The following is a 25,775-nucleotide window of genomic DNA, read 5'->3' as shown; positions in this document are numbered from 1 at the left end:
TTCTTCCCAGATTAGGTTCATACTCGTTGGATGTTTTGCTTAGTAATCTAAATGGGCTTTAGTATTTTAATTTGGTGAGAGAAATTGTGGTCATACTGGACATAACAAATAATTAAATAATTGCATAGTTCCGAAGCAGTCTTTTGGGGTGCGTTTTCCTTATTTTCCAAAGACCATTGGGAAGGAGCTGGATTCACGTTAAAGCTGCATCTGCGTGGATCCCATGGCTTACATCACTGAATACCTTAGGTCGCCGGAATATTTCAACTATTTTGCCTCATGAATTGGTATAGTATGGTTACCACAAACAAATCTAATACATTTAGGGAATTAACTCAGTATTGCATTTAGAATGATGTTACATTAGAATTAGAAATCACTTCAACTCTGTTCAAGTTCCATTTCCTACGATTCGAGGACGTTTTGCAACTGAACTTGGCCAGCCCATGGTGTTTTCATGTAACGAACCATGAAGTTGTTTCTTCAGTAGAACAAGGAAAAGAAAGCGGGATGAATCATTTCGTCAAACAGATTTTCCATTGGACCACATGCATGCTGAAGTGTCGTTCTGCGTTTTAGATAAACGTTTTGCAACATTCTTTTGAGGAATGAATTCATCCCAGTCATGTTGACGCACCGGTCTGTGTCGCCACGAAATCGGCGCTGATTGGTTCAGTTCGCATGCTTTGTGTACCGGAAGTAAACGTCGAGGACTGATGTGGGGAGTTCTTAGTGGAGTTCTTTCAGCCGACAGAGGGAACGAAGATGGACACGTTAAATAAACTGAAACAGTTTGATGCATATCCGAAAACGCTTGAGGATTTCCGAATTAAAACATGCAGCGGAGCTACGGGTTAGTGTTTTGAAGCAGAAGTTAGTTCATAACATTAATGTACAAGCATACACTATTCTCTGTCTCTTGTTGCTATCAGTTGCTAGCTAATTTAAGAGTACATACAGGCGGTATGAGGGTTAGCATTCTACAACTGTCAAATATGTAACTACTCTGGGGAAAACAAAGATAGCTAGGTTGTGAAAGTTTAGTGGAATTTGTTTTATATACTGACATGCACTTTTCTCTTCCCCCTTTTAGTTACAATCATAAGTGGTCTCATCATGTTGATTCTGTTCTTCTCCGAGTTGCAGTATTATCTTACGAAGGAGGTGGGTTCATGTGATTTATCTGAAAACAGCCCAGTGTCATAAGTCGATATGCCCGCCAGGTATGTGATTTATGATGCTTGCTTTGTGAGGACCACGCTTGCAAACCGAAGATTTATTCAAATGGAGAAGTGGAAACTGTGTTGACAATCAGGAACTAGCGGCTTGCCACTTGTGTGTATGTCCACGCATAGCGTATGCTGAAATACTATTACTGTCCTATCTAAGAATAATATTAAATACCATATATTACCACATTATTTATTCATATGCATATATATTTTTTCTGATACAGGTCCATCCTGAACTGTTTGTAGACACATCACGAGGAGACAAACTAAAAATCAATATTGATGTGACATTTCCTAACATGCCATGTGCTTGTAAGTAGCTCTAAAAAATGTATTACATAAAACACTGGGTGAGATTTCTTAGCAGCATCATCATCAGTCATAAGCGCAATAAAACCCATATGTTTGTGTTTTCCTGGGATATTTGAAACTGCCAGATTCATAAATATTATATGTGAACAAGGAAACATGAAATATTGACTGATTATTTTGTGGTATAGTGTACCTGAAGAAATATTGTGACTGCACGCTTGAAATATATGGCTTTTGTAACTCCATCTTGTCCTCAAGATCTTAGCATTGATGCCATGGATGTTGCTGGGGAGCAGCAGTTGGATGTGGAACACAACCTGTTCAAGCAAAGACTTGACAAGGATGGGAATCCTGTCACAACAGAAGCAGAGAAGCACGGTAGCCATCTGGTTAATAACTTTCCAGTACTTTTGCTCTATTCCTTGAAATTAATTGAAAAAATGTCATATAAATTTCATTCATCAATGTTTACACTGGGTCATGAATGTTGTTTTATTGTTTCATGTAGATCTGGGACAAGAAGAAGGTGAAATATTTGACCCCAGTAAGCTAGATCCTGAGAGATGTGAAAGCTGCTACGGAGCAGAGACGGAGGATTTGAAGTGGGTTTCCATGATTGAAGCCAGTGTTTCTCTCATTAAGTTCAACTGAGTGTGAAATTTGACTTTAATTGTGGCAAATGTGTATACCAGGCTGTCCATTACCAGTGACGCTATGCGGGACAGGTTGCCCGTGACGCTATGCGGGACAGGTTGCCCGTGACGCTATGCGGGACAGGTTGCCCGTGACGCTATGCGGGACAGGTTGCCCGTGACGCTATGCGGGACAGGTTGCCCGTGACGCTATGCGGGACAGGTTGCCCGTGACGCTATGCGGGACAGGTTGCCCGTGACGCTATGCGGGACAGGTTGCCCGTGACGCTATGCGGGACGTTATGCGTGACTGGTCATCCGTGACTGTATGCGTAACTGGTCGTCTGTGACTGTATGCGTAACTGGTCGTCTATGAAGGTTTGCGTGACATGTTGTCTATGAAGGTTTGCGTGACATGTTGTCCATGATGGTATTTGTGACAGGTTGTCCAAGACGGCAGATTGTCCATGACGGTATGCGTGACTGGTCGTCCGTGACTGACTGGTCGTCCGTGACTGACTGGTCGTCCGTGACTGTATGCGTAACTGGTTGTCCATGATGGTATTTGTGACAGGTTGTCCAAGACGGCAGATTGTCCATGACGGTATGCTTGACAGGTGGTCCATGTTTTTCTGTAGGTGCTGTAACACCTGTGATGATGTTCGTGAGGCCTACCGCCGGCGGGGCTGGGCTTTCAAGAACCCTGACACCATCGAGCAGTGCAAAAGAGAGGGCTTCAGCCAAAAGATGCAAGAGCAGAAATATGAGGGCTGCCAGATCTATGGCTTTCTGGAGGTCAACAAGGTAAATAGTAGGGCTGCAACTAATAACTTTTGATAATCGATTTATGTCGATTACTATTTAAATTAATCAGATAGGAAAAAATACATACATTTCTGAATTAAATGTGTTTTAATTACAGGGTATCCACTGGTCCTTGAAAAGACCCTTAACCCATTACAGTCGTGCTTCCGTGCCATTTAAGATATGCTTCGCAGATTTTTCTGTGTTTTTGCAACACACCATTTTTGTTCATTTTTTAAATGTAGAGGTCCTGATGTTCGTTGACACACATATTTTTATTTTCAACGTTATCCGTACAAAAAATGGCAGACGGGATTGTGCGATTCTTAGTGAACATTTTGAAAAATAGCTATCTAAAAGACAATATGAACAGTTTCCTATAACAATTGCAGATCATTTTCTTGTTTTAATGAAGGGAGATGTGATTGTTGCAAATGTGTCCAAATATTTAACCAGAAAAGGAACTAGGCAAGCCTTGTTCAGGCAGCCTGTGATTAGAAGGGATGAATGTTGATGTCCCTGGCTGGTGTCGATACGCAGTTTTCTAAATACTGTGTCTTTTAACCGTTACGCTATTTAAACAGCAGGAATGTTACTTTTACCTCAGCCATTACATTTTTCCTAACTAAAGTGTACTCTTGTATAAAGATTACTGTAGATGGCTAGCAAATATCTATACAGTACATATAATGAAAACAATCCCTCCAATCACTCGATGGCTGGTTTGTTTCTTTAGAAAACTATTGGTCCTCCAATATGGTGAGGATAGGAAAATGGTCTGGTAGGGTACACTCACACTGTATGCACCAATCAGCCATAACATTATGAACATTGATAGGTGAAGTGAATAACACCGATCATCTCGTTATCATGTCAATCTCTCATAATATTGTTATTATACAGCAAGTGAACATTCTGTCCTCAGAGTTGATGTGTTTGACTCTGGGCAAGCGTAAGGATCTGAGTGACTTTGACAAGGGCCAACTTGTGATGGCTAGCTAGATGACTGGGTCAGAGCATCTCCAAAACTGAAGCTCTTTTGGGTGTTCCCAGTCTGCAGTACCTATCAAAAGTGGTCCAAGGAAGGAAAAGCGGAGAACCGGCGACAGGGTCATGAGGGGCCAAGGCTCATTGATGCACCGGGGGAGCGAAGGCTGGACCGTGTGATCCGATCCAACAGATTAGCTACTGTAGCTCAAATTGTTGAAAAAGTTAATGCTGGTACTGATAGAAAGGTGTCAGAACGCACAGGGCATCGCAGTTTGTTGCTTATGGGGCTGCGTAGCCGCAGACCAGTCAGGGTGCCCATGCTGAACCCTGTCCACTGCTGAAAGCGCCTACAATGGGCATGTGAGCATCAGAACTGGACCACGGAGCAATGGAAGAAGGTCTAGTCTGATGAATCCTGTTTTCTTTTACATCACATGAATGGCTGGGTGCGTGTGTGTCGCTTACCTGGAGGACACATGACACCAGGATGCACTATGTGAAGGAGGCAAACTGGCGGAAGCAGTGTGATGCTTTGGGCAATGTTCTGCTGAAAACCTTGGGTCCTGCCATTCATGTGGATGTTACTTTGATACGTACCAACTACTTAAGCAGTGTTGCAGTCCATGTGCACCCTTTCATAGAAACGGTATTCCCTGATGGCATTTGCCTCTTTGGGCAGGATAATGTGCCCTGCCACAAAGCAAAATGGTTCAGAAGAGGACTGGTCACCCCTCTGAGCCTGAGTCCTCTCTAGGTTTCTTCCTAAATTTTGGCCTTCTTAGGGAGTTTTTCCTAGCCACTGAAATTCAACACTACTGTTGTTTGCTCCTTGGGTTTAAGGCCGTTTTTTTTTTTTTTGTAGAAGCTTTATAAAAGTTTGTTCAAACCCCCCTTAATGATGAAAAAAATATTGAGTACCGTGACGTCGCCCGGTATGGCGCAGCCGGGGCCCCACCCTGGAGCCAGGCCCGGGGTTGGGGCTCGTATGCGAGCGCCTGGTGGCCGGGCCTTCCCCCATGGGGCCCGGCCGGGCTCAGCCCGAACGGGCGACGTGGGGCCGCCCTCCCGTGGGCTCACCACCCACAGGAGGGACCATAAGGGGCCGGTGCGAAGAGGATCGGGCGGCAGTCGAAGGCAGGGGCCTAGACAACCCGATCTCTGGACACGGAAACTAGCTCTAGGGACGTGGAATGTCACCTCGCTGGCGGGGAAGGAGCCTGAGCTAGTGCGTGAGGTTGAGAGGTTCCGATTAGAGGTAGTCGGGATCACCTCTACGCACGGCTTGGGCTCTGGAACCACACTCCTTGAGAGAGGATGGACTCTTCACCACTCTGGAGTTGCCCATGGTGAGAGGCGGCGGGCTGGTGTGGGTTTGCTTATAGCTCCCCAGCTCTGCCGCCATGTGTTGGAGTTTACCCCGGTGAACGAGAGGGTCGTTTCCCTGCGCCTACGGGTCGGGGATAGGTCTCTCACTGTTGTTTGTGCCTACGGGCCGAACGGCAGTGCAGAGTACCCGACCTTCTTGGAGTCTCTGGGAGGGGTGCTGGAAAGTGCTCCGACTGGGGACTCTATTGTTCTACTGGGGGACTTCAACGCCCACGTGGGCAACGACAGTGACACCTGGAGGGGCGTGATTGGGAGGAACGGCCCCCCTGATCTGAACCCGAGTGGTGTTCAGTTATTGGACTTCTGTGCTAGTCACAGTTTGTCCATAACGAACACCATGTTCAAGCATAAGGGTGTCCATCAGTGCACGTGGCACCAGGACACCCTAGGCCGCAGGTCGATGATCGACTTTGTTGTCGTCTCATCTGACCTGCGGCCGTATGTCTTGGACACTCGGGTGAAGAGAGGGGCGGAGCTGTCAACTGATCACCACCTGGTGGTGAGTTGGATCCGATGGCGGGGGAGAAAGCTGGACAGACTCGGCAGGCCCAAGCGTACTGTAAGGGTCTGCTGGGAACGTCTGGCCGAGTCTCTTGTCAGAGAGATCTTTAACTCCCACCTCCGGCAGAGCTTCGACTGGATCCCGAGGGAGGTTGGAGATATTGAGTCCGAGTGGACCATGTTCTCCACCGCCATTGTCGAAGCGGCCGCTCGGAGCTGTGGCCGTAAGGTCTCCGGTGCCTGTCGAGGCGGCAATCCCCGAACCCGGTGGTGGACACCGGAAGTAAGGGATGCCGTCAAGCTGAAGAAGGAGTCCTATCAGGCCTGGTTGGCTTGTGGGACTCCTGACGCAGCTGACGGGTACCGACAGGCCAAGCGGGCTGCAGCCCGGGTGGTTGTGGAGGCAAAAACTCGGGCCTGGGAGGAGTTCGGTGAGGCCATGGAGAAGGACTATCGGCTGGCCTCGAAGAGATTCTGGCAAACCATCCGGCGCCTCAGGAGAGGGAAACAGTGCCCTACCAACGCTGTTTACAGTAGAGGTGGGCAGCTGTTGACCTCAACTGAGGATGTCGTCGGGCGGTGGAAGGAATACTTCGAGGATCTCCTCAATCCCGCCGTCACGTCTTCCATTGAGGAAGCAGAGGATGAGGGCTCAGAGGTGGACTCGTCCATCACCCGGGCTGAAGTCACCGAGGTGGTTAAGAAACTCCTCGGTGGCAAGGCACCGGGGGTGGATGAGATCCGCCCTGAGTACCTCAAGTCTCTGGATGTTGTGGGGCTGTCTTGGCTGACACGCCTGTGCAACATCGCGTGGCAGTCGGGGACAGTGCCTCTGGGATGGCAGACCGGGGTGGTGGTCCCTCTTTATAAGAAGGGGGACCGGAGGGTGTGTTCCAACTATAGGGGGATCACACTTCTCAGCCTCCCCGGGAAAGTCTATGCCAGGGTTCTGGAGAGGAGAATACGGCCGATAGTAGAACCTCGGATTCAGGAGGAACAGTGTGGTTTTCGTCCGGGCCGCGGAACACTGGACCAGCTCTATACCCTCTACAGGGTGATGGAGGGTTCATGGGAGTTTGCCCAACCAGTCCACATGTGTTTTGTGGATTTGGAGAAGGCATTCGACTGTGTCCCTCGTGGCATCCTGTGGAGGGTGCTTCGGGAATATGGGGTCCTGGGTCCTTTGCTAAGGGCTGCCAGGTCCCTGTACGACGTAAGCAGGAGCTTGGTCCGCATTGCCGGCAGTAAGTCAGACTTGTTCCCTGTGCATGTTGGACTCCGGCAGGGCTGCCCTTTGTCACCGGTTCTGTTCGTAATTTTTATGGACAGAATTTCTAGGCGCAGCCAGGGGCCGGAGGGTGTCAGGTTTGGGGACCACACGATTTCGTCTCTGCTCTTTGCGGATGATGTTGTCGTGTTGGCCCCTTCAAGCCAGGACCTTCAGCATGCACTTGGACGGTTTGCAGCCGAGTGTGAAGCGGTGGGGATGAAAATCAGTACCTCCAAATCCGAGGCCATGGTCATCAGTCGGAAAAGGGTGGCTTGCCCACTTCAGGTTGGTGGAGAGTGCCTGCCTCAAGTGGAGGAGTTTAAGTATCTAGGGGTCTTGTTCACGAGTGAGGGAAGGATGGAACGGGAGATTGACAGACGGATCGGTGCAGCTTCTGCAGTAATGCGGTCGATGTATCTGTCTGTCGTGGTGAAGAAAGAGCTGAGCCGTAAGGCGAAGCTCTCGATTTACTGGTCAATCTACGTTCCTACTCTCACCTATGGTCATGAGCTTTGGGTCATGACCGAAAGGACAAGATCCCGGATACAGGCGGCCGAAATGAGCTTTCTCCGCAGGGTGGCTGGGCGATCCCTTAGAGATAGGGTGAGAAGCTCGGTCACCCGGGAGGAGCTCAGAGTAGAGCCGCTGCTCCTCCACATCGAGAGGGGTCAGCTGAGGTGGCTTGGGCATCTGTTTCGGATGCCTCCGGGACGCCTTCCTGGGAAGGTGTTCCGGTCCCGTCCCACCGGGAAGAGACCCCGGGGAAGACCTAGGACACGCTGGAGGGACTATGTCTCCCGGCTGGCCTGGGAACGCCTCGGTGTCCCCCCGGAAGAGCTGGAGGAAGTGTCTGGGGAGAGGGAAGTCTGGGCATCCCTGCTTAGACTGCTGCCCCCGCGACCCGGCCCCGGATTAAGCGGAAGATGATGCGATGCTTTATAAATGTGATTGATTGATTGGTTTGAGGAGCACAACAACAAGTTCAAGGTGTTGACTTGGCCTCCAAATTCTCCAGATCTCAATCCAATCGAGCATTGTTGGGATGTGCTGGACAAGCAGGTCCGATCCATGGAGGCCCCACCTTGCAACTTACAGGACTTAAAGGATCTGCTGCTTACGTGTTTGTGCCAGATACCACACCGCACCTTCAGAGGTCTAGTGGAGTCCATGCCTCGATGGGTCAGGGCTGTTTCAGCAAATAAAGGGGAACCTACACAATATTAGGCAGGTGGTCATAATGTTATGGTTGATTGGTGTATCTGTATAGTCATATAGATCTCTGACTCAACAGTCCACTGTCTAAGATGTGTGTGTGCCTGTGTATGTGTCAAAGAGAGAGACTGCATAGAAGCATATCGATTATATACAAAGTACTGCCATATATTGTCAATATGGTAAGTATAAGAAAATATTCAGGTAGCAGGGACATTGGTGTCCATTTGTGTGGTCATAGACCTCTGAGTCCACAGATTACTGCCTAAGACAATAGACAGACAAGTATTGAGAGTGAAAGAGGCAGTGGTAAGGCAGTGCTATGTCTATGGGTTATTGCTGCAAGTGTATTCATGAGAGGGAATGGTATTTTGAGCAAAAGCTAACAATGAGACTGTCAGATATACATTGAGGGCAAGATGTTTTTGTGAAGCATTGTATTATTGACAATGTAGATGTCATTGTTCAGCATATTCTTCCGGATCACACTATATGGGGAGATGAGCATAGAGGGAAGATATTTATTAAACAATTAAATAATGAAAACAACAGGAAGTAAAACACTGTATAAACTGTACAAAAAAAGAGTAAAAATGTGTATGAAACAATGAAACCGAATAACAACAACAGGAAGTAGAACACAGTAGAAACTATATGAACAATTCTAAAAATCTATGGATGAAACAAAATTAAAACAACAGGAATAAAAATATATTACAAACCAAAGAGAAGTGGTTCAAATAACAAACAGGGAATAGTGTAAGGAGTGAATTGGAGTAGAGAAGTGCAAAAACTAAGATGGGGCAAAAAAATAAACGACAGGAAGAACAAACGAAAGATCTGCAGAGTAACCACCAAATGGTGAAGTGAATGTAAGTAATTCAGCAAAAGATGTTGGCAAACAAACAATATAAAAAGGTAATATGAAACTAGAGCAGTTCATTTCCTGAAGAAAATGTGTGCTTGCTAGCTGTTAAAAAAGTATTTATGGTTCAAAATATTGTTTACCTATCAAAAGGTTTAAGATTTAGGAGATACTGTTGGTGTGGGCAATTAGCATAGATGACATAATTAAAGTTTAATAAAAGTGTTATCAATGACAGGTCTCGTGTCTGTAGCTCGATTGGTTCAAAAGATACAGCCCAATAGTTAATTAACACTTATTACGCTAATTAACATGCGTAAAATCAATAACCATTTCATATTTTGCAGTAGGGATTGCTTAAACATGTAAAACAATGTTGGTTTCCTGACTGTAGCTCGAATGGTTCTAAAGATATAGCCTGATAGTTAAGTAACGCTATTGTTCATTAGAGTTAGCATAAAGGGCTAACTTTGTGAAGTCATAGTTCTGTTGATTTTTGACATAGCAATTAGTTTAATTGTCAGCCCTGTTCGGAAGTATGAGGCCTAGAGTCTGGACATATTTTTGCGAGTAAATCTGGTGTACGGTTCACGAGAAACTGTTTAAGGCATTTATTAGCTTGTGTTGAAAATTAACAGAATTCTGTCAGCTGCCATTTTGCCGTCTTTTGAGATCTCAACAAACCAAGGCACATGGTCTTATATGGGGGTGGTATCTGGTTGCACAATGAATATGAAGTACATAGGTTATTGTTGCAATAAAGAATTGCATGCATCCACATTGTGAATACCTATATTGTACAGTAATCAGCCATTTTGTCCGCCATTTTGCAAGTTATATCTTATTTCTGAAAATATTTTAGAGGGGCATGTATAAGAAGTGTATGCCAAAGGACAAGTCAATTGGATTTAAGGTTCATGCGAAGATTATAGTTTTGGACATATTTTAATTTTACAGAAAAATTAATCATGGCAGACTTTATGGGTTCTTGGGGCTTTTTTGTTCATCATGAGAAATGAGGCAGGTGCAAGCAAAATCAGCACTGTAGGTCGAACGGGGTGGAAATGGTATAATTTAGAAATTAGCAAATTGAATCGTGTAATGTAGCGCCCCTTGGTGGAGGAATTGGGGTAGGGGTCTGTATGGTTGTGATGAATCAAGCTTCACTATATGGCAGTCTGATGGACAAATCTGGATGTAAAGTTTGGTAGAGGAGGGATAATGGTCTCCAACCTCTCCACAAAGGCCAAGACCAGAGAGCTGTGTAAGGACATTGTAGACCTGCACAAGGCTGGGATGGGCTACAGGACAATAGGCAAGCAGATTGACCGTCATATTGGAAGAAGTTCAAGATGACGGTCAATCTCCCTCGGTCTGGGGCTCCATGCAAGATCTCACTTCGTGGGGCATCAATGATCATGATGAAGGTGAGGGATCAGCCCAGAACTACACTGCAGGACCTGGTCAATGACCTGAAGAGAGCTGGGACCACAGTCTCAAAGAAAACCAGTAGTAACTCACTATGCTGTCATGGATTAAAATCCTGCAGCGCACACCAGGTCCCCCTGCTCAAGCCAGTGCATGTCCAGGCCAGTCTGAAGTTTGCCAATGACCTTCTGGATGATCCAGAGGAGGAATGGGAGAAGGTCTTGTGGTCTGATGAGACAAAAATATAGCTTTTTGGTCTAAACTCCACTCGCCGTGTTTGGATGAAGAAGAAGGAGGAGTACAACCCCAAGAACACCATCCCAACCGTGAAAACATCATTCTTTGGGGATGCTTTTCTGCAATGGGGACAAGATGACTGCACCGTATTGAGGGGAGGATGGATGGGGCCATGTATCGCGAGATCTTGGCCAACAACCTTCTTCCCTCAGTAAGAGCATTGAAGATGGGACGTGGCTGGGTCTTCCAGCATGACAACGACCCGAAACATACAGCCAGGGCAACTAAGGAGTGGCTCCGTAAGAAGCATCTCAAGGTCCTGGAGTGGCCTAGCCAGTCTGCAGACCTGAACCCAATAGAAAATCTTTGGAGGTAGCTGAAAGTCCATATTGCCCAGTGACAGCCCAGAAACCTGAAGGATCTGGAGGTCTGTATGGAGGAGTGGGACAAAATCTCTGCTGCAGTGTGTGCAAACCTGTTCAAGAACTACAGGAAACATATGATCTCTGTAATTGCAAAGAAAGGTTTCTGTACCAAATATTAAGTTCTGGTTTTCTGATGTTTCAAATACTTATGTCATGCAATAAAATGCTAATTAATTACTTAAATCATATAATGTGATTGTCTGGATTTTTGTTTTAGATTCCATCACTCACAGTTGAAGAGTACCTATGATAACAATTACAGATTTCTACATGTTTTGTAAGTGGGAAAACCTGCACAATCGGCAGTGTATCAAATATTTGTTCTGCCCACTGTATAGTTTTGAAAGTGAAATGTATTCCCATTTCTGCTTGATATAGGATTGCAGCCGCTCAACAGTCCAGGGTCTGCTTTGCTATATTTTGTAACGGTTTACTTCACTCTTAGCGTGGGGTTTGGTTAGGGGTGCCAGGTAGGGAAAATCCTACAGGAGAAACTGGTTAGCTTGTCCTTTTATATTCTGTCCATCTGAGGCGTTTAAACAATTACGTATGGACTAATGGTGCCTGACTCTAGCTATGCGTTGCTAAACACGTTCTCATTAACCCATCCATGCATAATAACCAAATCACACAGTACATGCTTTCTCAAAAGTATAACAATGTAATTTCAAGGGAATTGAAACAGAGAAATTGAGAATACACCCAAAAGTAATTGCACCCAGTTCTACCCAAAACGGAAAATGTTTCAAAAGTACTAATACAAACAATACTTAGAAACTGATACAAATATGCTCAGTCGTTTGTGTTCCATTTAGGCCAGTTAAAATATAGTTTTTGCGACTTTCTTACCAAAACATTTAAGTAATGACAGCGCTATAGTGGAAAGAGAGTAAAGCCAATGTGCTATCCAGTAGAAATGTAGGTTATGTACCAAAAACTGTACCTGCACAAACAACCTATTTTGAATCAATCTGGAACATGTTGGGTGGCTGGCACAAACAAATATTTTAATGGCACAAAAAAACGAGACTATTTCGGGTGAATTTGAAGTATGTCAGGGGGCTGATCTCAGAATGACCAGTGAAATATTCTTCAAATGTCCCAAAAAAAATTATAGCAGCACAAACAAATTTGAACAGGACAAACCAGCACAAATGGACCACGAACGATTGAGCCTATTTTGTGTCAGTTTGGAGTTGGGTGGTTGGGTGACGTCTTCACCTCTAATCAGACATCTAATCTTAAAAACACCAATGCAGCACGAACAAAACTTTTAACTGCACAAACCAGCACAAATGAAGCACAAACGAATGAGCCTGTTTTGACTCAATTTGGAGCATGTTGGGTGGGCTGAGTGACATCACCAATAATTAAATGTCTAATATATAAAATACCAAAGCAGCACAAACGAAAATTTTAACGGCACAAACGTAAGCACAAACAAGTGAGACTATTTTGATTGATTTTGGAGGATGTTCTGAGTGACCTCAGAATGACCTACACTACTTTATTTAATATCTAAAAAATGACAGCAGCACAAATGAAACTTTTAACAGCACAAACAGGGAGCACAAATAACTGAGCCTATTTTGCTGAACATTTGCGTTTGATGGGGGGCCAACTTCACGCAGGTGTCTGCCGAGTCCAGTCCACTTGTGATTTCTTTAAGGATTCAGTAGGCTCCCACTCCCTCAATTCTTTGGGGATGTAGCACATCTGATGAAGGCACCGTCACAGTTTATCATTTCATAATTTGCCAAATGTTTTCAAAAGCAGTCAGGTCTGGACTGCAGGCAGCCCAGTTTAGCATTCTGACTCTTACTACAGAGCCATGCTGTTGTGATACATGCAGAATGTGGTTTGGCATTGTCCTGCTAAAATAAGCAAGGCCGTGCTTGAAAAAGACGTCTAGATGGCAGCATATGTTGCTCCAAAACCTGTATATATTGTTCTGCATTTATGGTGCCTTCACAGATGTGCAAGTCACCCATGCCATTTGCACTAATGCACCCCCATACCATAATGGATGTTGGCTTTTGCACTGTGCGCTGATAACAAGCTGGATGGTCCCTCTCCTCTTTAGCCTAGAGAACGCAGCGTCCATGATTACCGAAAATAATCTACAATTTTGATTCGTCAGACCACATGACAGTTTTTCACTTCGCCTCAGTCCATCTAAAATGAACTTGAGCCTTATGAAGGTGCCGGCGTTTCTGGATGTGGTTTATGTACGGTTTCTTCTTTGCATGGTAGAGTTTTAACTTGCATTTGTGGATGCTGCAATGTACTCTGTTCACAGACAATGGTTTTCAGAAGTGTTCATGAGCCTCTGCAGTGATGTCCACTGTAGAATTCTGTCTGTTTTTAATGCATTGCGGCCTTAGGGCACGAAGATCACAGCCATCCAATATTGTTTTTCAGCCTTGATTACTCTAGATTCTCTGAATCTTTTAATGATATTGTGTACTGTAGATGATGAGATCCCCCAAATCTTTGCAATTTTACTTTTACTTTGATACGTTATTCTTTAATTCTTGCACTATTTGCCCACACATTCTTTCACACAGTGGTGAACCCCTCACCATCCTCACTTCTGACAGGCCTATCCTCTCTGGAATGATCTTTTAATACCCTACCATTTTACTCACCTGTTGCCAGTTGATCTTAGTTGTGATATTCCACCAGGTTTAGTTTTTTAGCATTACACAAATGTTCCTGTATTTTGGCGCCTCTCCCAGTTTTTTTGAAACGTGTTGCTGGCATTAAATTCAATGTGAGCATGTTTCAAGAAACAATGACGTTTCCCAGATTCAGCATTTGATATGTTGTCTTTACTATTTTCTATTGAATATAGGGTTTAAATGATTTGCGCATCATTGCATTCGGTTTTTCTTTACATTTTACACAGCTTCGCAACTTTTTTGCGAATGGGGTTGTAATTAAATTAAAATGTTTTTTATTCTCTTATTGTATGTGTTTTTTTTTGTCAGATAGCAGATAAAACAAATAAATACAGCCTCAAATCAGGTACAATGGATTGCATAATTGTTCACCTACCTTTTCAGATTGTTGCTAAGTGCGATGGATCTACGAAAATATTTGATATAGAAAATATCACCTTTTAATCTGATCAATTTAACTGAGACTGAAAAAGTATTCTTTCATTTGTAACCATGAGTTTTTATATTTGTTCGGATAAATGTATGTTCGGATTTTATTGTAGCCCTATTCATATAAGCCAATAACATAGATTTTGAGGGGTATCCTAACTCATGTTTTGGTCTTAAACTTTATTTTTTTTTAGGTGGCAGGAAATTTTCACTTTGCCCCTGGAAAAAGTTTCCAACAGTCGCATGTTCATGGTAAGGCCTGCATTTTATTGTCATTTAAAATGCATACCATTAGGTCTAAATTATGTTCATTCAGACCCCTTTGCAGTATAGTTTCAAAATGGCACATAATTGAAACAAAATAAATGTTTACCGGTAAGTCCAGTAGCATTCTTTTGTTGCAAGTCTCTAGGCCAGTAAAGGCAGTGTTACTGTATGGATTACTAAAGTTTCTGGGAAAACACTTTATGGTAAATTTTCTCCATAATTCCTTTTATTTAACTTGTGATTGTCTGCTTACGTTTTTCCCTTCAGAGTAATGTATATACTCAGCATTAAAGGTAGACTCAGTGAACTGACTATACCAAAAGCAGCACCACATGTACTGAAATGCAAGAAGTGATCTGCCCATGTACACTGGTTTGCTTTTTGGAGACCTTTTTTGGACCTTTTCTGTTTGGCACTTCATTGCTCTTAGTTGTTTTGGAAATTGACCCCCTTTGCTGTTTACTTTCTGCATCTATGTCATTTCGCTGAATTAACCTTTTTAATTATCTTTTTTTTTTTTTTGAAACATCTGAGGCTTTGTCTTTTTGCAGAGGTGAAAATGTTTGTGGTACACTAAGTTGCTGTCTATGAGTATGTAGATTGCTGACTCGCTTTGTCATGCATGTTACATATAACAATAACATACTTATCAGGTTATTCTGCAATCACACTTACTTTGTATTGAAAGTGAAATGACATGACATTTATGCATTTGTTTGGCAAACTGATAAAAGTAGCAATTGATTTTCCAAAGTAACTAGATAACTTAATTAATCTCCTAGGGGTAATGTGTAGTGTTACAACAGCCCCTTACATTAAAGCAATATTGTACAACACAGTCAAAAGATATAAACAGTATATACTTATAAACCAGCACTATACATGCTCTAGTATACAATAAATATCAAAACATATACATAGTGTAGGTGTACAGTAGGCACTTAGTACCTGGCTATACCCCTGAACTAGCCGTTGAACTGATGACCAATGTACAGGATGATTCAGTATACAGTCTTATGTCTACTGGTAAGAATGACCTTCTGTAGCGTTCTGGGGCACATTGCGGCCAGACAAAATACTGAAGATGCTCCTTTAGCCTGGGTGTCATGGAGTGGGTAAATGTAATCTTGATGGGCTTTACAGAAGTCTAAATTGCACTTCAGCTTCAACCATCAGAACAAATCTCAAGTTACTATAAAGTATCACTGATCAACCCTTTTTTACTGTGTGTAAAATAAACCTGTAATTAACTGAAAGTTTGTATCTCATGTACAGCTCCGGAGAAAATGAAGAGACCACTGCACCTTTTTCTTTTGTTTTCAAAAAAGTTGAAAAGGAAGGTTTTGAGTGAGGAACTGAAGGGTTAACATTAAGACCACTTCAAATTTGACGCTTCTGGTCCTCACTCAAAACCTTCCTTTTCAACTTTTTGAAGGTGCAGTGTTCTCTTCATTTTTTCCGGAGCTGTATTATTGAAAATGGGGATGTGTAACTTTTTCAAGTTGCTAATCTTAATAGTAACAGCATTTTAAATATACAGTATCTGGTCCTGTGTAGGTTCATTTGGTAGGGCATGATGCTTTCAAACACCAGGGTGTTTATACATGTGTGCACTCACTACTAAGTCAATCTGGAAGTGTCTGCTAAATTACTTAAATGAATGTAACTACCACAGCTCAAAACAATTAAGGGAACACTTAAATCACACATCGGGTCTTGATGAGCAAAATGTATTAAATATCAAAATCTTTACTGTACATTGTGTAATTCGTTGACAATAAAATTACGTAACAACGGTCACTGGAAACCAAAATCACCATCTGATTGAGGACTGGATTCAAACTCACACAGAAAACCAAAGTAAACAACTGAAATCACAGGCTGTTCCAACTCGTGTGAATTTCATCACGGCAACTCATAATGTGACTCAGTAGTGTGTATGGCCCCCACGTGCCTGTTTATACTCCCAACAACATCTAGGCATGCTCCTGATGACATTGCAGATGGTGTCCTAGGTGACCTCCTCCCAGACCTGGATCAGGGCAGTGAGCTCCTGGCGCTACTTGGTGGCATAAAGTCCCAGGGGTTCTAAATTGGATTCAGGTCTCAGGAACGTGAGGGCCAGTCAATGGCGTCAATGCCTTCGTCATCCAGGAACTACCTACAGTGAGGGGGGACAAGTACTTGATCCCCTGCTGATTTTGTACGTTTGCCCACTGACACAGATATGATCAGTCTATAATTTTAATGGTAAGTTTATTTTGAACAATGAGAGACCGAATAACAACAAAAGAATCCAGAAAAACGTCAAACATTTTATAAATTGATTTGCATTTTAATAAGTGAAATAAGTATTTGATCCCCTCTCAATCAGAAAGATTTCTGGCTCCCAGGTGTCTTTTATACAGGTAACGAGCTGAGATTAGGAGCACACTCTTAAAGGGAGTGCTCCTAATCTCAGTTTGTTAACTGTATAAAAGACACCTGTCCACAGAATCAATCAATCAGATTCCAAACTCTCCACCATGGCCAAGACCAAAGAGCTATCCAAGGATGTCAGGGACAGAATTGTAGACCTATACAAGGCTAGAATGGGCTACAAGACCATCGCCAAGCAGCTTGTTGAGAAGGTGACAACAGTTGGTACAGTTATTCACAAATGGAAGAAACTCAAAAGAACTGTCAATCTCAGAACTGTCAATCTCCCTTGGTCTGGGGCTCCATGCAAGATCTCGCCTCGTGGAGTTGCAATGATCAAGATAACGGTGAGGAATCAGCCCAGAACTACACAGGAGGATTTTGTCAATGATCTCAAGGCAGCTGGGACCATAGTCACCAAGAAAACTATGGGTAACGCACTACGCCGCGAAGGACTGAAATCCTGCAGTGCCCACAAGGTCCCCCTGCTCAAGAAAGCACATGTACAGGCCCGTTTGTAGTTTGCCAATGAACACCTGAATGATTCAGAGGAGATCTGTGTGAAAGTTGTGGTGAGATGAGTCCAAAATCGAGCTCTTTGGCCTCAACTCGCCTTGTTTGGAGGAGGAATGCTGCCTATGACCCCAAAAACACCATCCCCACCGTCAAACATGGAGGTGGAAACATTGTTTTGGGGGTGTTTTTCTGCTAAGGGGACAGGACAACTTCACCACAACATAGGGATGATGGATGGGGCCATGTAACGCCAAATCTTGGGTGAGAACCTTCTTCCCTCAGCCAGGGCATTGAAGTGGGTTGTGGATGGGTATTCCAGCATGACAATGACCCAAAACACACAGCCAAAGCAAAAAAGGAGTGGCTCAAGAAGGAGTACATTAAGGTCCTGGAGTGGCCTAGCCAGTCTCTAGACCTTCATCTTATAGAAAATCTGTAGAGGGAGCTGAAGGTTTGAGTTACCAAATGTCAGACCTGGTGGCCAACTACAAGAAACATCTGACCTCTGATTGCCAACAAGGGTTTTGCCACCATGTACTAAGTCATGTTTTGCAGAGGGGTCGAATACTTATTTCACTCATTAAAATGCAAATCAATTTACAAAATTTTTGACGTGTTTTTCTGGATTTTTTGTTTGTTATTCTGTCTCTCACTGTTCAAATAAACCTACCATTATTTGTCAGTGGGCAAACGTACAAAATCAGCAGGGGATCAAATACTTTTTCTCTTCACTGTACACACTTTGGCCACATGAGGCTGGGAATTGTCCTGCATCAGGAGGAACCCAGGGCACACTGCACTACCATATGGTCTGAAGATGAGTCTGAGGATTTCATCCCAGTACCTAACAGCAGACAGGGTACCGTTGGCTTTGGGGAGGTCTGTATAACCCTCCCCAAACCATTACTGACCCACCGCCAAACCGGTCATGCTGGATGATGTTGCAGGCAGCATAACGTCCACCACGTCGTCTCCAGACTCTTTCATGTCTTTCATGTGCAAAGTGTGAACTTGCACTCCTGTGAAGAGAACGGGGCACCAGTGGCGGACCTGCCAATTCTGGTGTTCTCTGGCGAATGCCAGTGGAGCTGCACGGTGCTGGGCTGTGAGCACAGGTCCCACTAGAGGACGTTGGACCCTCATGCCACCCTCATGTAGTTGGGTGCTCGGTTGATGCCTTTCCATGGCCCTGTCTAGCTCTCCTTGTGTAGCAGCCCATCTCCTGGTATCTCCGCCATGCTCTTGAGACTGTACTGGGAGACACCTTCTTGAAACCTTGCAACGGCATGTATGGATGTGCCATCCTGAATAGGCTGCATGTGCAACCTCATGCTACCAGTGGTAACAAGGACACTAGCAAAACTAGAGAAGAATCAGTCAAAACTAGAGAAGGCAATTCTGTGGCCACCACCTGCAATACCATTCACTTTTTGGGGGTTGTCTTGCTGTTTCCTCTGCAGTGCATCTATTGTCACTTGCATCTGCACCAAAACAGGTGACATTGATTCACAATCGCTTATGCTTCAAAACTGGACAGATTAATATCCCTAAAATGTAATTGACTTGGTATTATACTGTATACTGATAATGTGTTCCCTTAATTTTTTTGAGCAGTGTATATTTTTAAGTTTCAGGTACCACACTATTAATGGAAAAACTATTTCTAAATGTTTTCATAAAGTGCAAATGGGCTAATGTCAATATTAAGACTATTTTAAGTAAGTGCATTGTTTAATTCTAACATTTATTCATAAAAATAAAATAGCGAAATAGCCTTGGAACTTTATAAAGACCTATTTCGGATAGCATTTTGACACATTTTCCTAGATTCAAAATATGAAAAATGTATAAAGAAAGCATTGTCCTTTAGGTATAGCAAAGCATAGTATGTTCATGTTGAAGCATATTGCATTACAGTGATTCTGTTATTTCTTTCAGAATACGGGCTAAAGCCAGGGCTTAGCCATCACGAAGTTGACAAGTCACTGACTGAGTAAATAGTAAATAAATGAGTAAATAAATAGTTCCCCTATAAAAATAAAGAATATGGAAAACTACATTAAAAACTACAAAAATATGGAAAACTCAAACATTATTTTGGCACTCCGATGATGGGTAATATTAGACAAATTGGACAGGGTTGTTTTTCAGGGTTGACAAAATCTTCAATGGTTTTATGACTCTGAAACCCAATTAAATTAATTTAGGTCTGGAAATAATCTGCCACTTACACAAGTTTTGTTGTTTTGTCTGTTTACAAAAATATTGTCAAGTTACTGTTAAGTAATGTTATATGGGATTAAATCTTTATTTTGAGGGTATTCACATCCAAATTGGAGGAAGGGTTTAGGAATTACAGCTCTTTAATATGTAGCCCCCTCTTTTTCAATGGACCAAAAGTAATTGGACAATTGACTCAAAAGCTGTTTCATGGACAGGTGTGGGCAATTCCTTCATTATTTCTTCATCAGTTAAGCAGGTAAAAGGTTTAGAGTTGATTCCAGGTGTGGCATTCGCATTTGGAAGTTGTTCCTGTGAACCCACAACCTGGGGTCAAATGAGCTCTCAATGCATGTGACGCAGGCCATCTTTAGGCTGTAAAAAAAAATCCAGCAGAGAGATAGTAGGAACATTATGAGTTGCCAAATTAAAAAATAAATGCACTGGTGAGCTCTGCGTCACAAAAAGTCCTGGACAACAGTGGTGGATGATCATAGGATGCTTTCCATAGTAAAGAAAAACCCCTTTGCAACATCCATGTGAAAAGCATTATCCAGGAGGTAGGCATATCATTATCCAAGTCTACCATTAAGAGATGACTTCACGAGACCAAATACAGAGGGTTCACCACAAGGAGCAATCCATTCATAAGCCTCAAGGACTGAATAGCCAGATTAGACTTTGCCAAAAAACATCTAAAAGAGCCAGCCCATTTCTGGCCTAGTAGCATACTTTGGACAGATTAAATTTAGATCAACCTCTACCAGAATGATGGGAAGGAAAAAGTATGGAGAAGACTTGGAACGGCTCATGATCTTAAGCATACCCCATATCATCTGTAAAACATGGTGGAGGCAGTGTGATGGCATGGCCATGCATGGCTTTCAATGGCATTTGATCACTACATCATATTGATGATGTGACAGAAGACAGAAGCCACCAGATTAACTCTGAAGTGTATAGGGATATGTTTTGAGGCAAACAAGTGGTCTCATCACCTGATCTCCACCCAATTGAGCATGCATTTCACTTGCTAAAGACAACTTAAGGCAGAAAGACCCACGAACAACTGAAGACAGCTGCAGTAAAGGCCTCGCAAAGCATCACAAAGGAGGAAACCCAGCGTTTGGTGATGTCCATGTGTTCCAGACTTCAAGCAGTCATTGCCTGCAAAGGATTCTCGACAAAGTATAATATATATATAAAAATGGGTGCAATTCCTAAACGTTTCCTACAAAAAATGTTGTTCATCCCCTTGAATTAAAGCTGATAGTCTGCAATTCAATTGCATTTCAAATCCATTGTAGTGGCGTAGTGTTCCAAAATTATGAAAATGGTGTCAGTGTCCAAATATTTCCAGAACTAACTGTACATCCAAAAGAAATAATCCCCCCTTATCTATCAGGGAGATGGAATTGACAGTGTTATAACTTTTTTTTGTATATGGTTTGTTTAAATCTAGCAGAATCTAGCTTACAGACCATGAGTGGTCTTGGTGCACTACATGTGATGAGGACCTTGCGGTTTTGCCGATTCTGTTCATTCCTGATATATTCGAACATGTTTGTCAAATCTTACACCGTTGATGTTTTCTCCAGACAAATCCTGTGGGAAGCAGGAAAATTATTTTACTTAGGGTAAATAAGGGTAAGAAAATAACTAATAAACACATTATACAGAAAGGTAGAGCTGAAATATATTTACCAGCTGAATGTGGATTTAATTTTTTTATTAAAAATTGCTACAGCCCCAGTCTGCTTAAAGGCAGAAAAAAGAGACAAGAATCCCCTTCTGATAAGAATTTGGCCATGAAATAAAATACCAGATGTGGTGAACCTCCTTCATAGGCTTATTGCCTTTATCCAGCCACTGAGGACTGTGGCTGTTCTGTGTAGCCCAATATGCGTCATATAGTGACTCTTCTCTCTTCTTTCTGCAGTGCACGCTGTGGAAAGTAAGTCCATCTTTTTTAGCTTTTATTTTTGTAGCAAATACCCCAACCATCCACCCACCAACATAGCACCCCACCCACCCAACCACTCACCCACCCAGGACCCCAGCCTCCCACCATACCACCCAGGATACCAGCCTCCCACCCACCAACCCAGGTCCCCTGCCGTACTCCCACCCACCCAGATCCCCAGCCAGCCACCCACCCACCCAGAGTTTAATTATGAGTAGGCATGATATTGCAGACCATTTGTTCAGTCAAATATCAAACTTTGTGTTTTATGAAGTTGCTTGAAAAGGTAGTTTACCCAAATTTCTAAATGACACTGTATCCATTCTTTTGTGGTTTCCCTGGCACTGTTTCTAAAGGCAAATGTCTTAGAATAGTAGCACACACACAAGTTCTAATGACAGTATTATACATTTTTGTAATATGTTCAAATCAGCCAAAGGTTTAACAAAGTCACTTGATTTGAACCTGATGAATAACTAATGCTGACATTAGTAACATGACTTTAAAGCTATTGGTGTCACAAATGCATTAGCAGAGAGATTTGGTGAGCTATTCCCTTAAAACTATTAGTGACAGAACCATAGTTGCTTCTAACTTTCCTGATTTGAAACTGATTGGCTTAATAATCATTGTATGATCATTACCTTAATCTTTATTGGAGGTGGTAAAAGCAGTAATTAAGAACATGACATTTCAGAGAACTGGGCTCAACAATAATTGAACTTAATATGGAAAGTTTTACATTTGATGAGAAAATGAAACTCAGTCTAGGTATATAAACAGAACATAACTGATGACATCAAATCACAGCATTTCTAACATGTCTCATTTTATTTTCAGTTCATGATCTTCAGAGTTTCGGACTAGACAATGTAAGTATATTTCACAAGTTTTGTTTTCCCACAGCAATCTTTTCCATACCCAGGAGCACTTATTCATACTTCTTTTGTCCTAAAGATCAACATGACTCACTTGATCAAGCATCTGTCCTTTGGAAGAGATTACCCTGGTATCGTTAATCCTTTGGATGGAACTGATGTTGCAGCACCACAAGGTTAGCCATTTCCCCTTTATCAAAAGCCCCACTCCAAACATTTGGCTTAGTACCAGCAATTGAAATAACAGCCTTTATTGATATACTTTGTCCCAGAACTACAGAAATAATGGCATGAGAAATTAGGTTTCACAAAATTCCCACTGGGTAATTATAAGTGCGGTAGAGGTGGTCTCAGTAGAGGTGGTCTCAGCAGCGGATGCCCATCCCAATCGACATGAATGTACCAAACGTGCCTCCGCTCTGCATCATAGTCTTCCCAACTCCTCCCATCAGCTCTCTGCCTCTCATACCAACCCTGAGAAGAGCAGTGTTTGAAAGTCACATGGTTATTAACACCCTTGAGAATGGGTTCTTTTTAAATACAGTAGTACATTTAACATTGAATTTTATAAACTATAACATGCATTTTAAAGGCTAAGGCTGCAACAAACATTTGTGTAGAAACGAAAATACTAAAATCATTGATGCCAATGTACAAACTGAGGCATACTTCATTGGTCTCATATTCAGTCTACGTTTAGGCCTTATTTTAAGTAAGAAATAAGTTAATATGGCAAACCTTAAACAGGAAAAGGTTCCAAACATGGCACCAGCTGCCATGCCAACTGCAAAACCCATCATGAATCCCATTTTTACTCTGTCAAAGCAGTTTGGCTGTTGCTGGCCATAGGGTCCTACTGCCACTGGCATCTGTATTGAAAGAAAGCAACAATCAATACGTAACAAGGCGTGAGTCTTCGGGCGCAAACCTATGTCAGACATCCTTCTAGCATAATGTATCAAGTCAGTCAGTTACAGTAGCGTTACTAACCAGGTACACCATAAAGCCTGTATAACGCAGTATACTTTTATAGCTAGGACCGAGGGTCCTAGCTATAAAACATTTTGATATGTAGCTCAGTTAACTAACTTGTTGTCACGTCCACCTGCATGCAAATTCGAACTTTGTCTAGATTTTCTCAAGCCTTTGCTTACAACGCTAATGCTACTATTACTGTAGCTCGCTATTGACATTTCAACTGGTTAGCAATAACGTAATCTAGGTCTGGCCATAATTATTTATTTTTTTGATGGTTCTGACGCACGACTACAGAATCCTATCAAGTCACTATCATTCGCCCAGTAAAACACTTACCTTGGTCAAGAGGTGATGTCGTTTTATTAATCACTTGAGAACACGTTTTTTTCTTTTTATGAGGCTAGCTAGCTAAGTTTTCTAACAGCATACAGCCATTACTTGAAAGTCAACGTAGCATGTTAGTTCTTAGCAGAGGGTTGTTCAGCTAGCTGATGGTGGTTAAGGAATCTATAGCGCCTCCAAGCGATCAGGCGGAGTGGACCTTTGGATTTCTGCAAAGTATATGGACTCAGCGCCAATTCCCACAGAAGGCCTTTTTGACTTGCCGATCTGCATTGTAAAATAATAAAACTACAATTTGTTCTTTATTGACATGCCTGATTAAATAAAAAGTATAAAGCAATCGCTTGTTTTATTCCAGCATCCATGATGTATCAGTACTTTGTGAAGATTGTCCCAACCATTTATGTGAAATGGGATGGAGAAGTGAGTATATTAAACATGACAGCTGTAAAGTTAGATGACAGATTTACTAATTGTACATATGACATGAAATTAGTGATTTACTTTTAATAATTCACTGTATATTTTCTTGTATATCGCTATATTTTTGCATGTTTACCAATGTACTTCAGCATCATACTCAAATAAATACATATTTGTTTTGCTTGCCTCTTACAGGTGGTCAAAACAAACCAGTTCTCTGTTACGCGACATGAGAAGGTAGCCAATGGACTGATTGGAGACCAGGGCCTGCCTGGTGTGTTTGTTTTATATGAACTCTCCCCTATGATGGTCAAATTTACAGAGAAGCAAAGGTAGCTAAACATACACAACCCTTACAATAGAACATCCATTTAGCAATGTCATTATTTACCCTGTACCAGTTAATAAGCTGTGTTTTTTGGTTGTTTTTTTTCTCAGATCATTTACACATTTTCTCACAGGAGTGTGTGCCATCGTAGGAGGTGTGTTTACAGGTGGGCACCTCTACATTTCCCCATTGTACAAATACAAACAAATTTGAACTATTTGAATATTTTTTTTTTAATGAGCCATAAGGTTGATTATTATTATGTTGCTTAGTAATTTCTTTCACTCTATCTTCTTTTTTTTTCTCAGTGGCTGGACTTATTGACTCATTGATATATCACTCGGCAAAAGCCATCCAAAAGAAGATTGAACTGGGCAAGGCATCTTAGTGAAGTGTATGGCACAACAGCCATTCAGACAGTTCATCAGTCTCCGGAAGGGCCTATCTGGAAAGGGGAAGTGACTTCAAACTGACTCACGCTTCCCAATGTGGCAAACACTAAGATTCTAAAAAACTCCCCCATTATGGAAAGGAACGTTGGCTGCTGTCTCACTTTTTATATATATATATATCCCCATCCAAGCGATTAATGAAAACTGGGCATCACTGGCCAGCAGAGGGACTTTAGAATATGTTTTGATCGCATTTGATTTAGACCCAGTCGTAACATCTCCCTGGTATTTTCATCAGATTTCATATATGTGCAGTGGTTTCCAGTGCCTATGTATCCTTAATTGTATCCCAAACCTTAATTTCTCCAATTCTTCAATACTGGACCCTTCCTATAGATTGGTATTAGTTTCCCATCACAAATAATTTTATATGAAATGAGACCCAGGCAGTATGAATGTGTTTTCTAACTTCTTTCAAGGGTGTGTTAGAGCAAACAATAGCAAAAATATGCTAATATGCTAACTCCCAATTTCATTCTGTTTTAATATGTTTGGTTTTCAGTGAATACATCCATTAATAAAAACTCTGCCCATTGTTGAGAGGACTGCTTAAGGAGACCAGATGATGCAGTTTTATACATTTTGT

General features: G+C 42.5%; 2 protein-coding genes across 3 annotated transcripts; one reads left to right on the top strand and one right to left on the bottom strand.

Annotated features, from left to right (window-relative positions):
• Nucleotides 1-708: 708 nt before the first annotated feature.
• On the top strand, nt 709-25,742 carry ergic3 (ERGIC and golgi 3). 2 transcript variants are annotated; one of them, XM_010903515.4, is made up of 14 exons: nt 709-853; nt 1,094-1,164; nt 1,457-1,544; nt 1,803-1,922; nt 2,053-2,146; nt 2,815-2,980; nt 14,599-14,656; nt 21,765-21,779; nt 22,629-22,660; nt 22,746-22,842; nt 24,345-24,409; nt 24,605-24,741; nt 24,848-24,903; nt 25,046-25,742. In XM_010903515.4, exons 1-14 carry the CDS (start codon nt 766-768, stop codon nt 25,123-25,125), a joined length of 1,167 nt encoding a protein of 388 aa, XP_010901817.1. In that variant the 5' UTR covers nt 709-765; the 3' UTR covers nt 25,126-25,742. The 2 variants fall into 2 exon arrangements, with proteins under 2 accessions (XP_010901817.1, XP_010901818.1); XM_010903516.4 differs by lacking the exon at nt 21,765-21,779.
• On the bottom strand, nt 22,421-24,125 carry romo1 (reactive oxygen species modulator 1). The gene is made up of 3 exons (XM_010903514.5): nt 23,981-24,125; nt 23,405-23,535; nt 22,421-23,140 (listed from the first exon to the last, which is right to left on the bottom strand). The coding sequence occupies exons 2-3, from the start codon at nt 23,533-23,535 to the stop codon at nt 23,032-23,034; spliced, it is 240 nt and encodes a 79-aa protein (XP_010901816.1). The 5' UTR covers nt 23,981-24,125; the 3' UTR covers nt 22,421-23,031.
• Nucleotides 25,743-25,775: the final 33 nt, after the last annotated feature.

Source organism: Esox lucius, chromosome 17 (assembly GCF_011004845.1).
Source record: "Esox lucius isolate fEsoLuc1 chromosome 17, fEsoLuc1.pri, whole genome shotgun sequence".
Classification (NCBI taxonomy): Eukaryota; Metazoa; Chordata; class Actinopteri; order Esociformes; family Esocidae; genus Esox; species Esox lucius.
Note: the sequence above shows the minus strand (reverse complement) of the source record. Positions and strands in the feature narration are given on the sequence as shown.

Bases quoted from the DNA above. Each gene is read 5' to 3' on its own strand.
- ergic3 (XM_010903515.4), top strand. From the start codon at position 766: ATGGACACGTTAAATAAACTGAAACAGTTTGATGCATATCCGAAAACG. The intron at 1,165-1,456 runs GTGGGTTCATGT...TTTCTGATACAG, and splicing joins AGTATTATCTTACGAAGGAG to GTCCATCCTGAACTGTTTGT. The intron at 1,923-2,052 runs GTAGCCATCTGG...TGTTTCATGTAG, and splicing joins AACAGAAGCAGAGAAGCACG to ATCTGGGACAAGAAGAAGGT.
- romo1 (XM_010903514.5), bottom strand. From the start codon at position 23,535: ATGCCAGTGGCAGTAGGACCCTATGGCCAGCAACAGCCAAACTGCTTT. The intron at 23,141-23,404 runs GTTTGCCATATT...TGCTCTTCTCAG, and splicing joins GGAACCTTTTCCTGTTTAAG to GGTTGGTATGAGAGGCAGAG.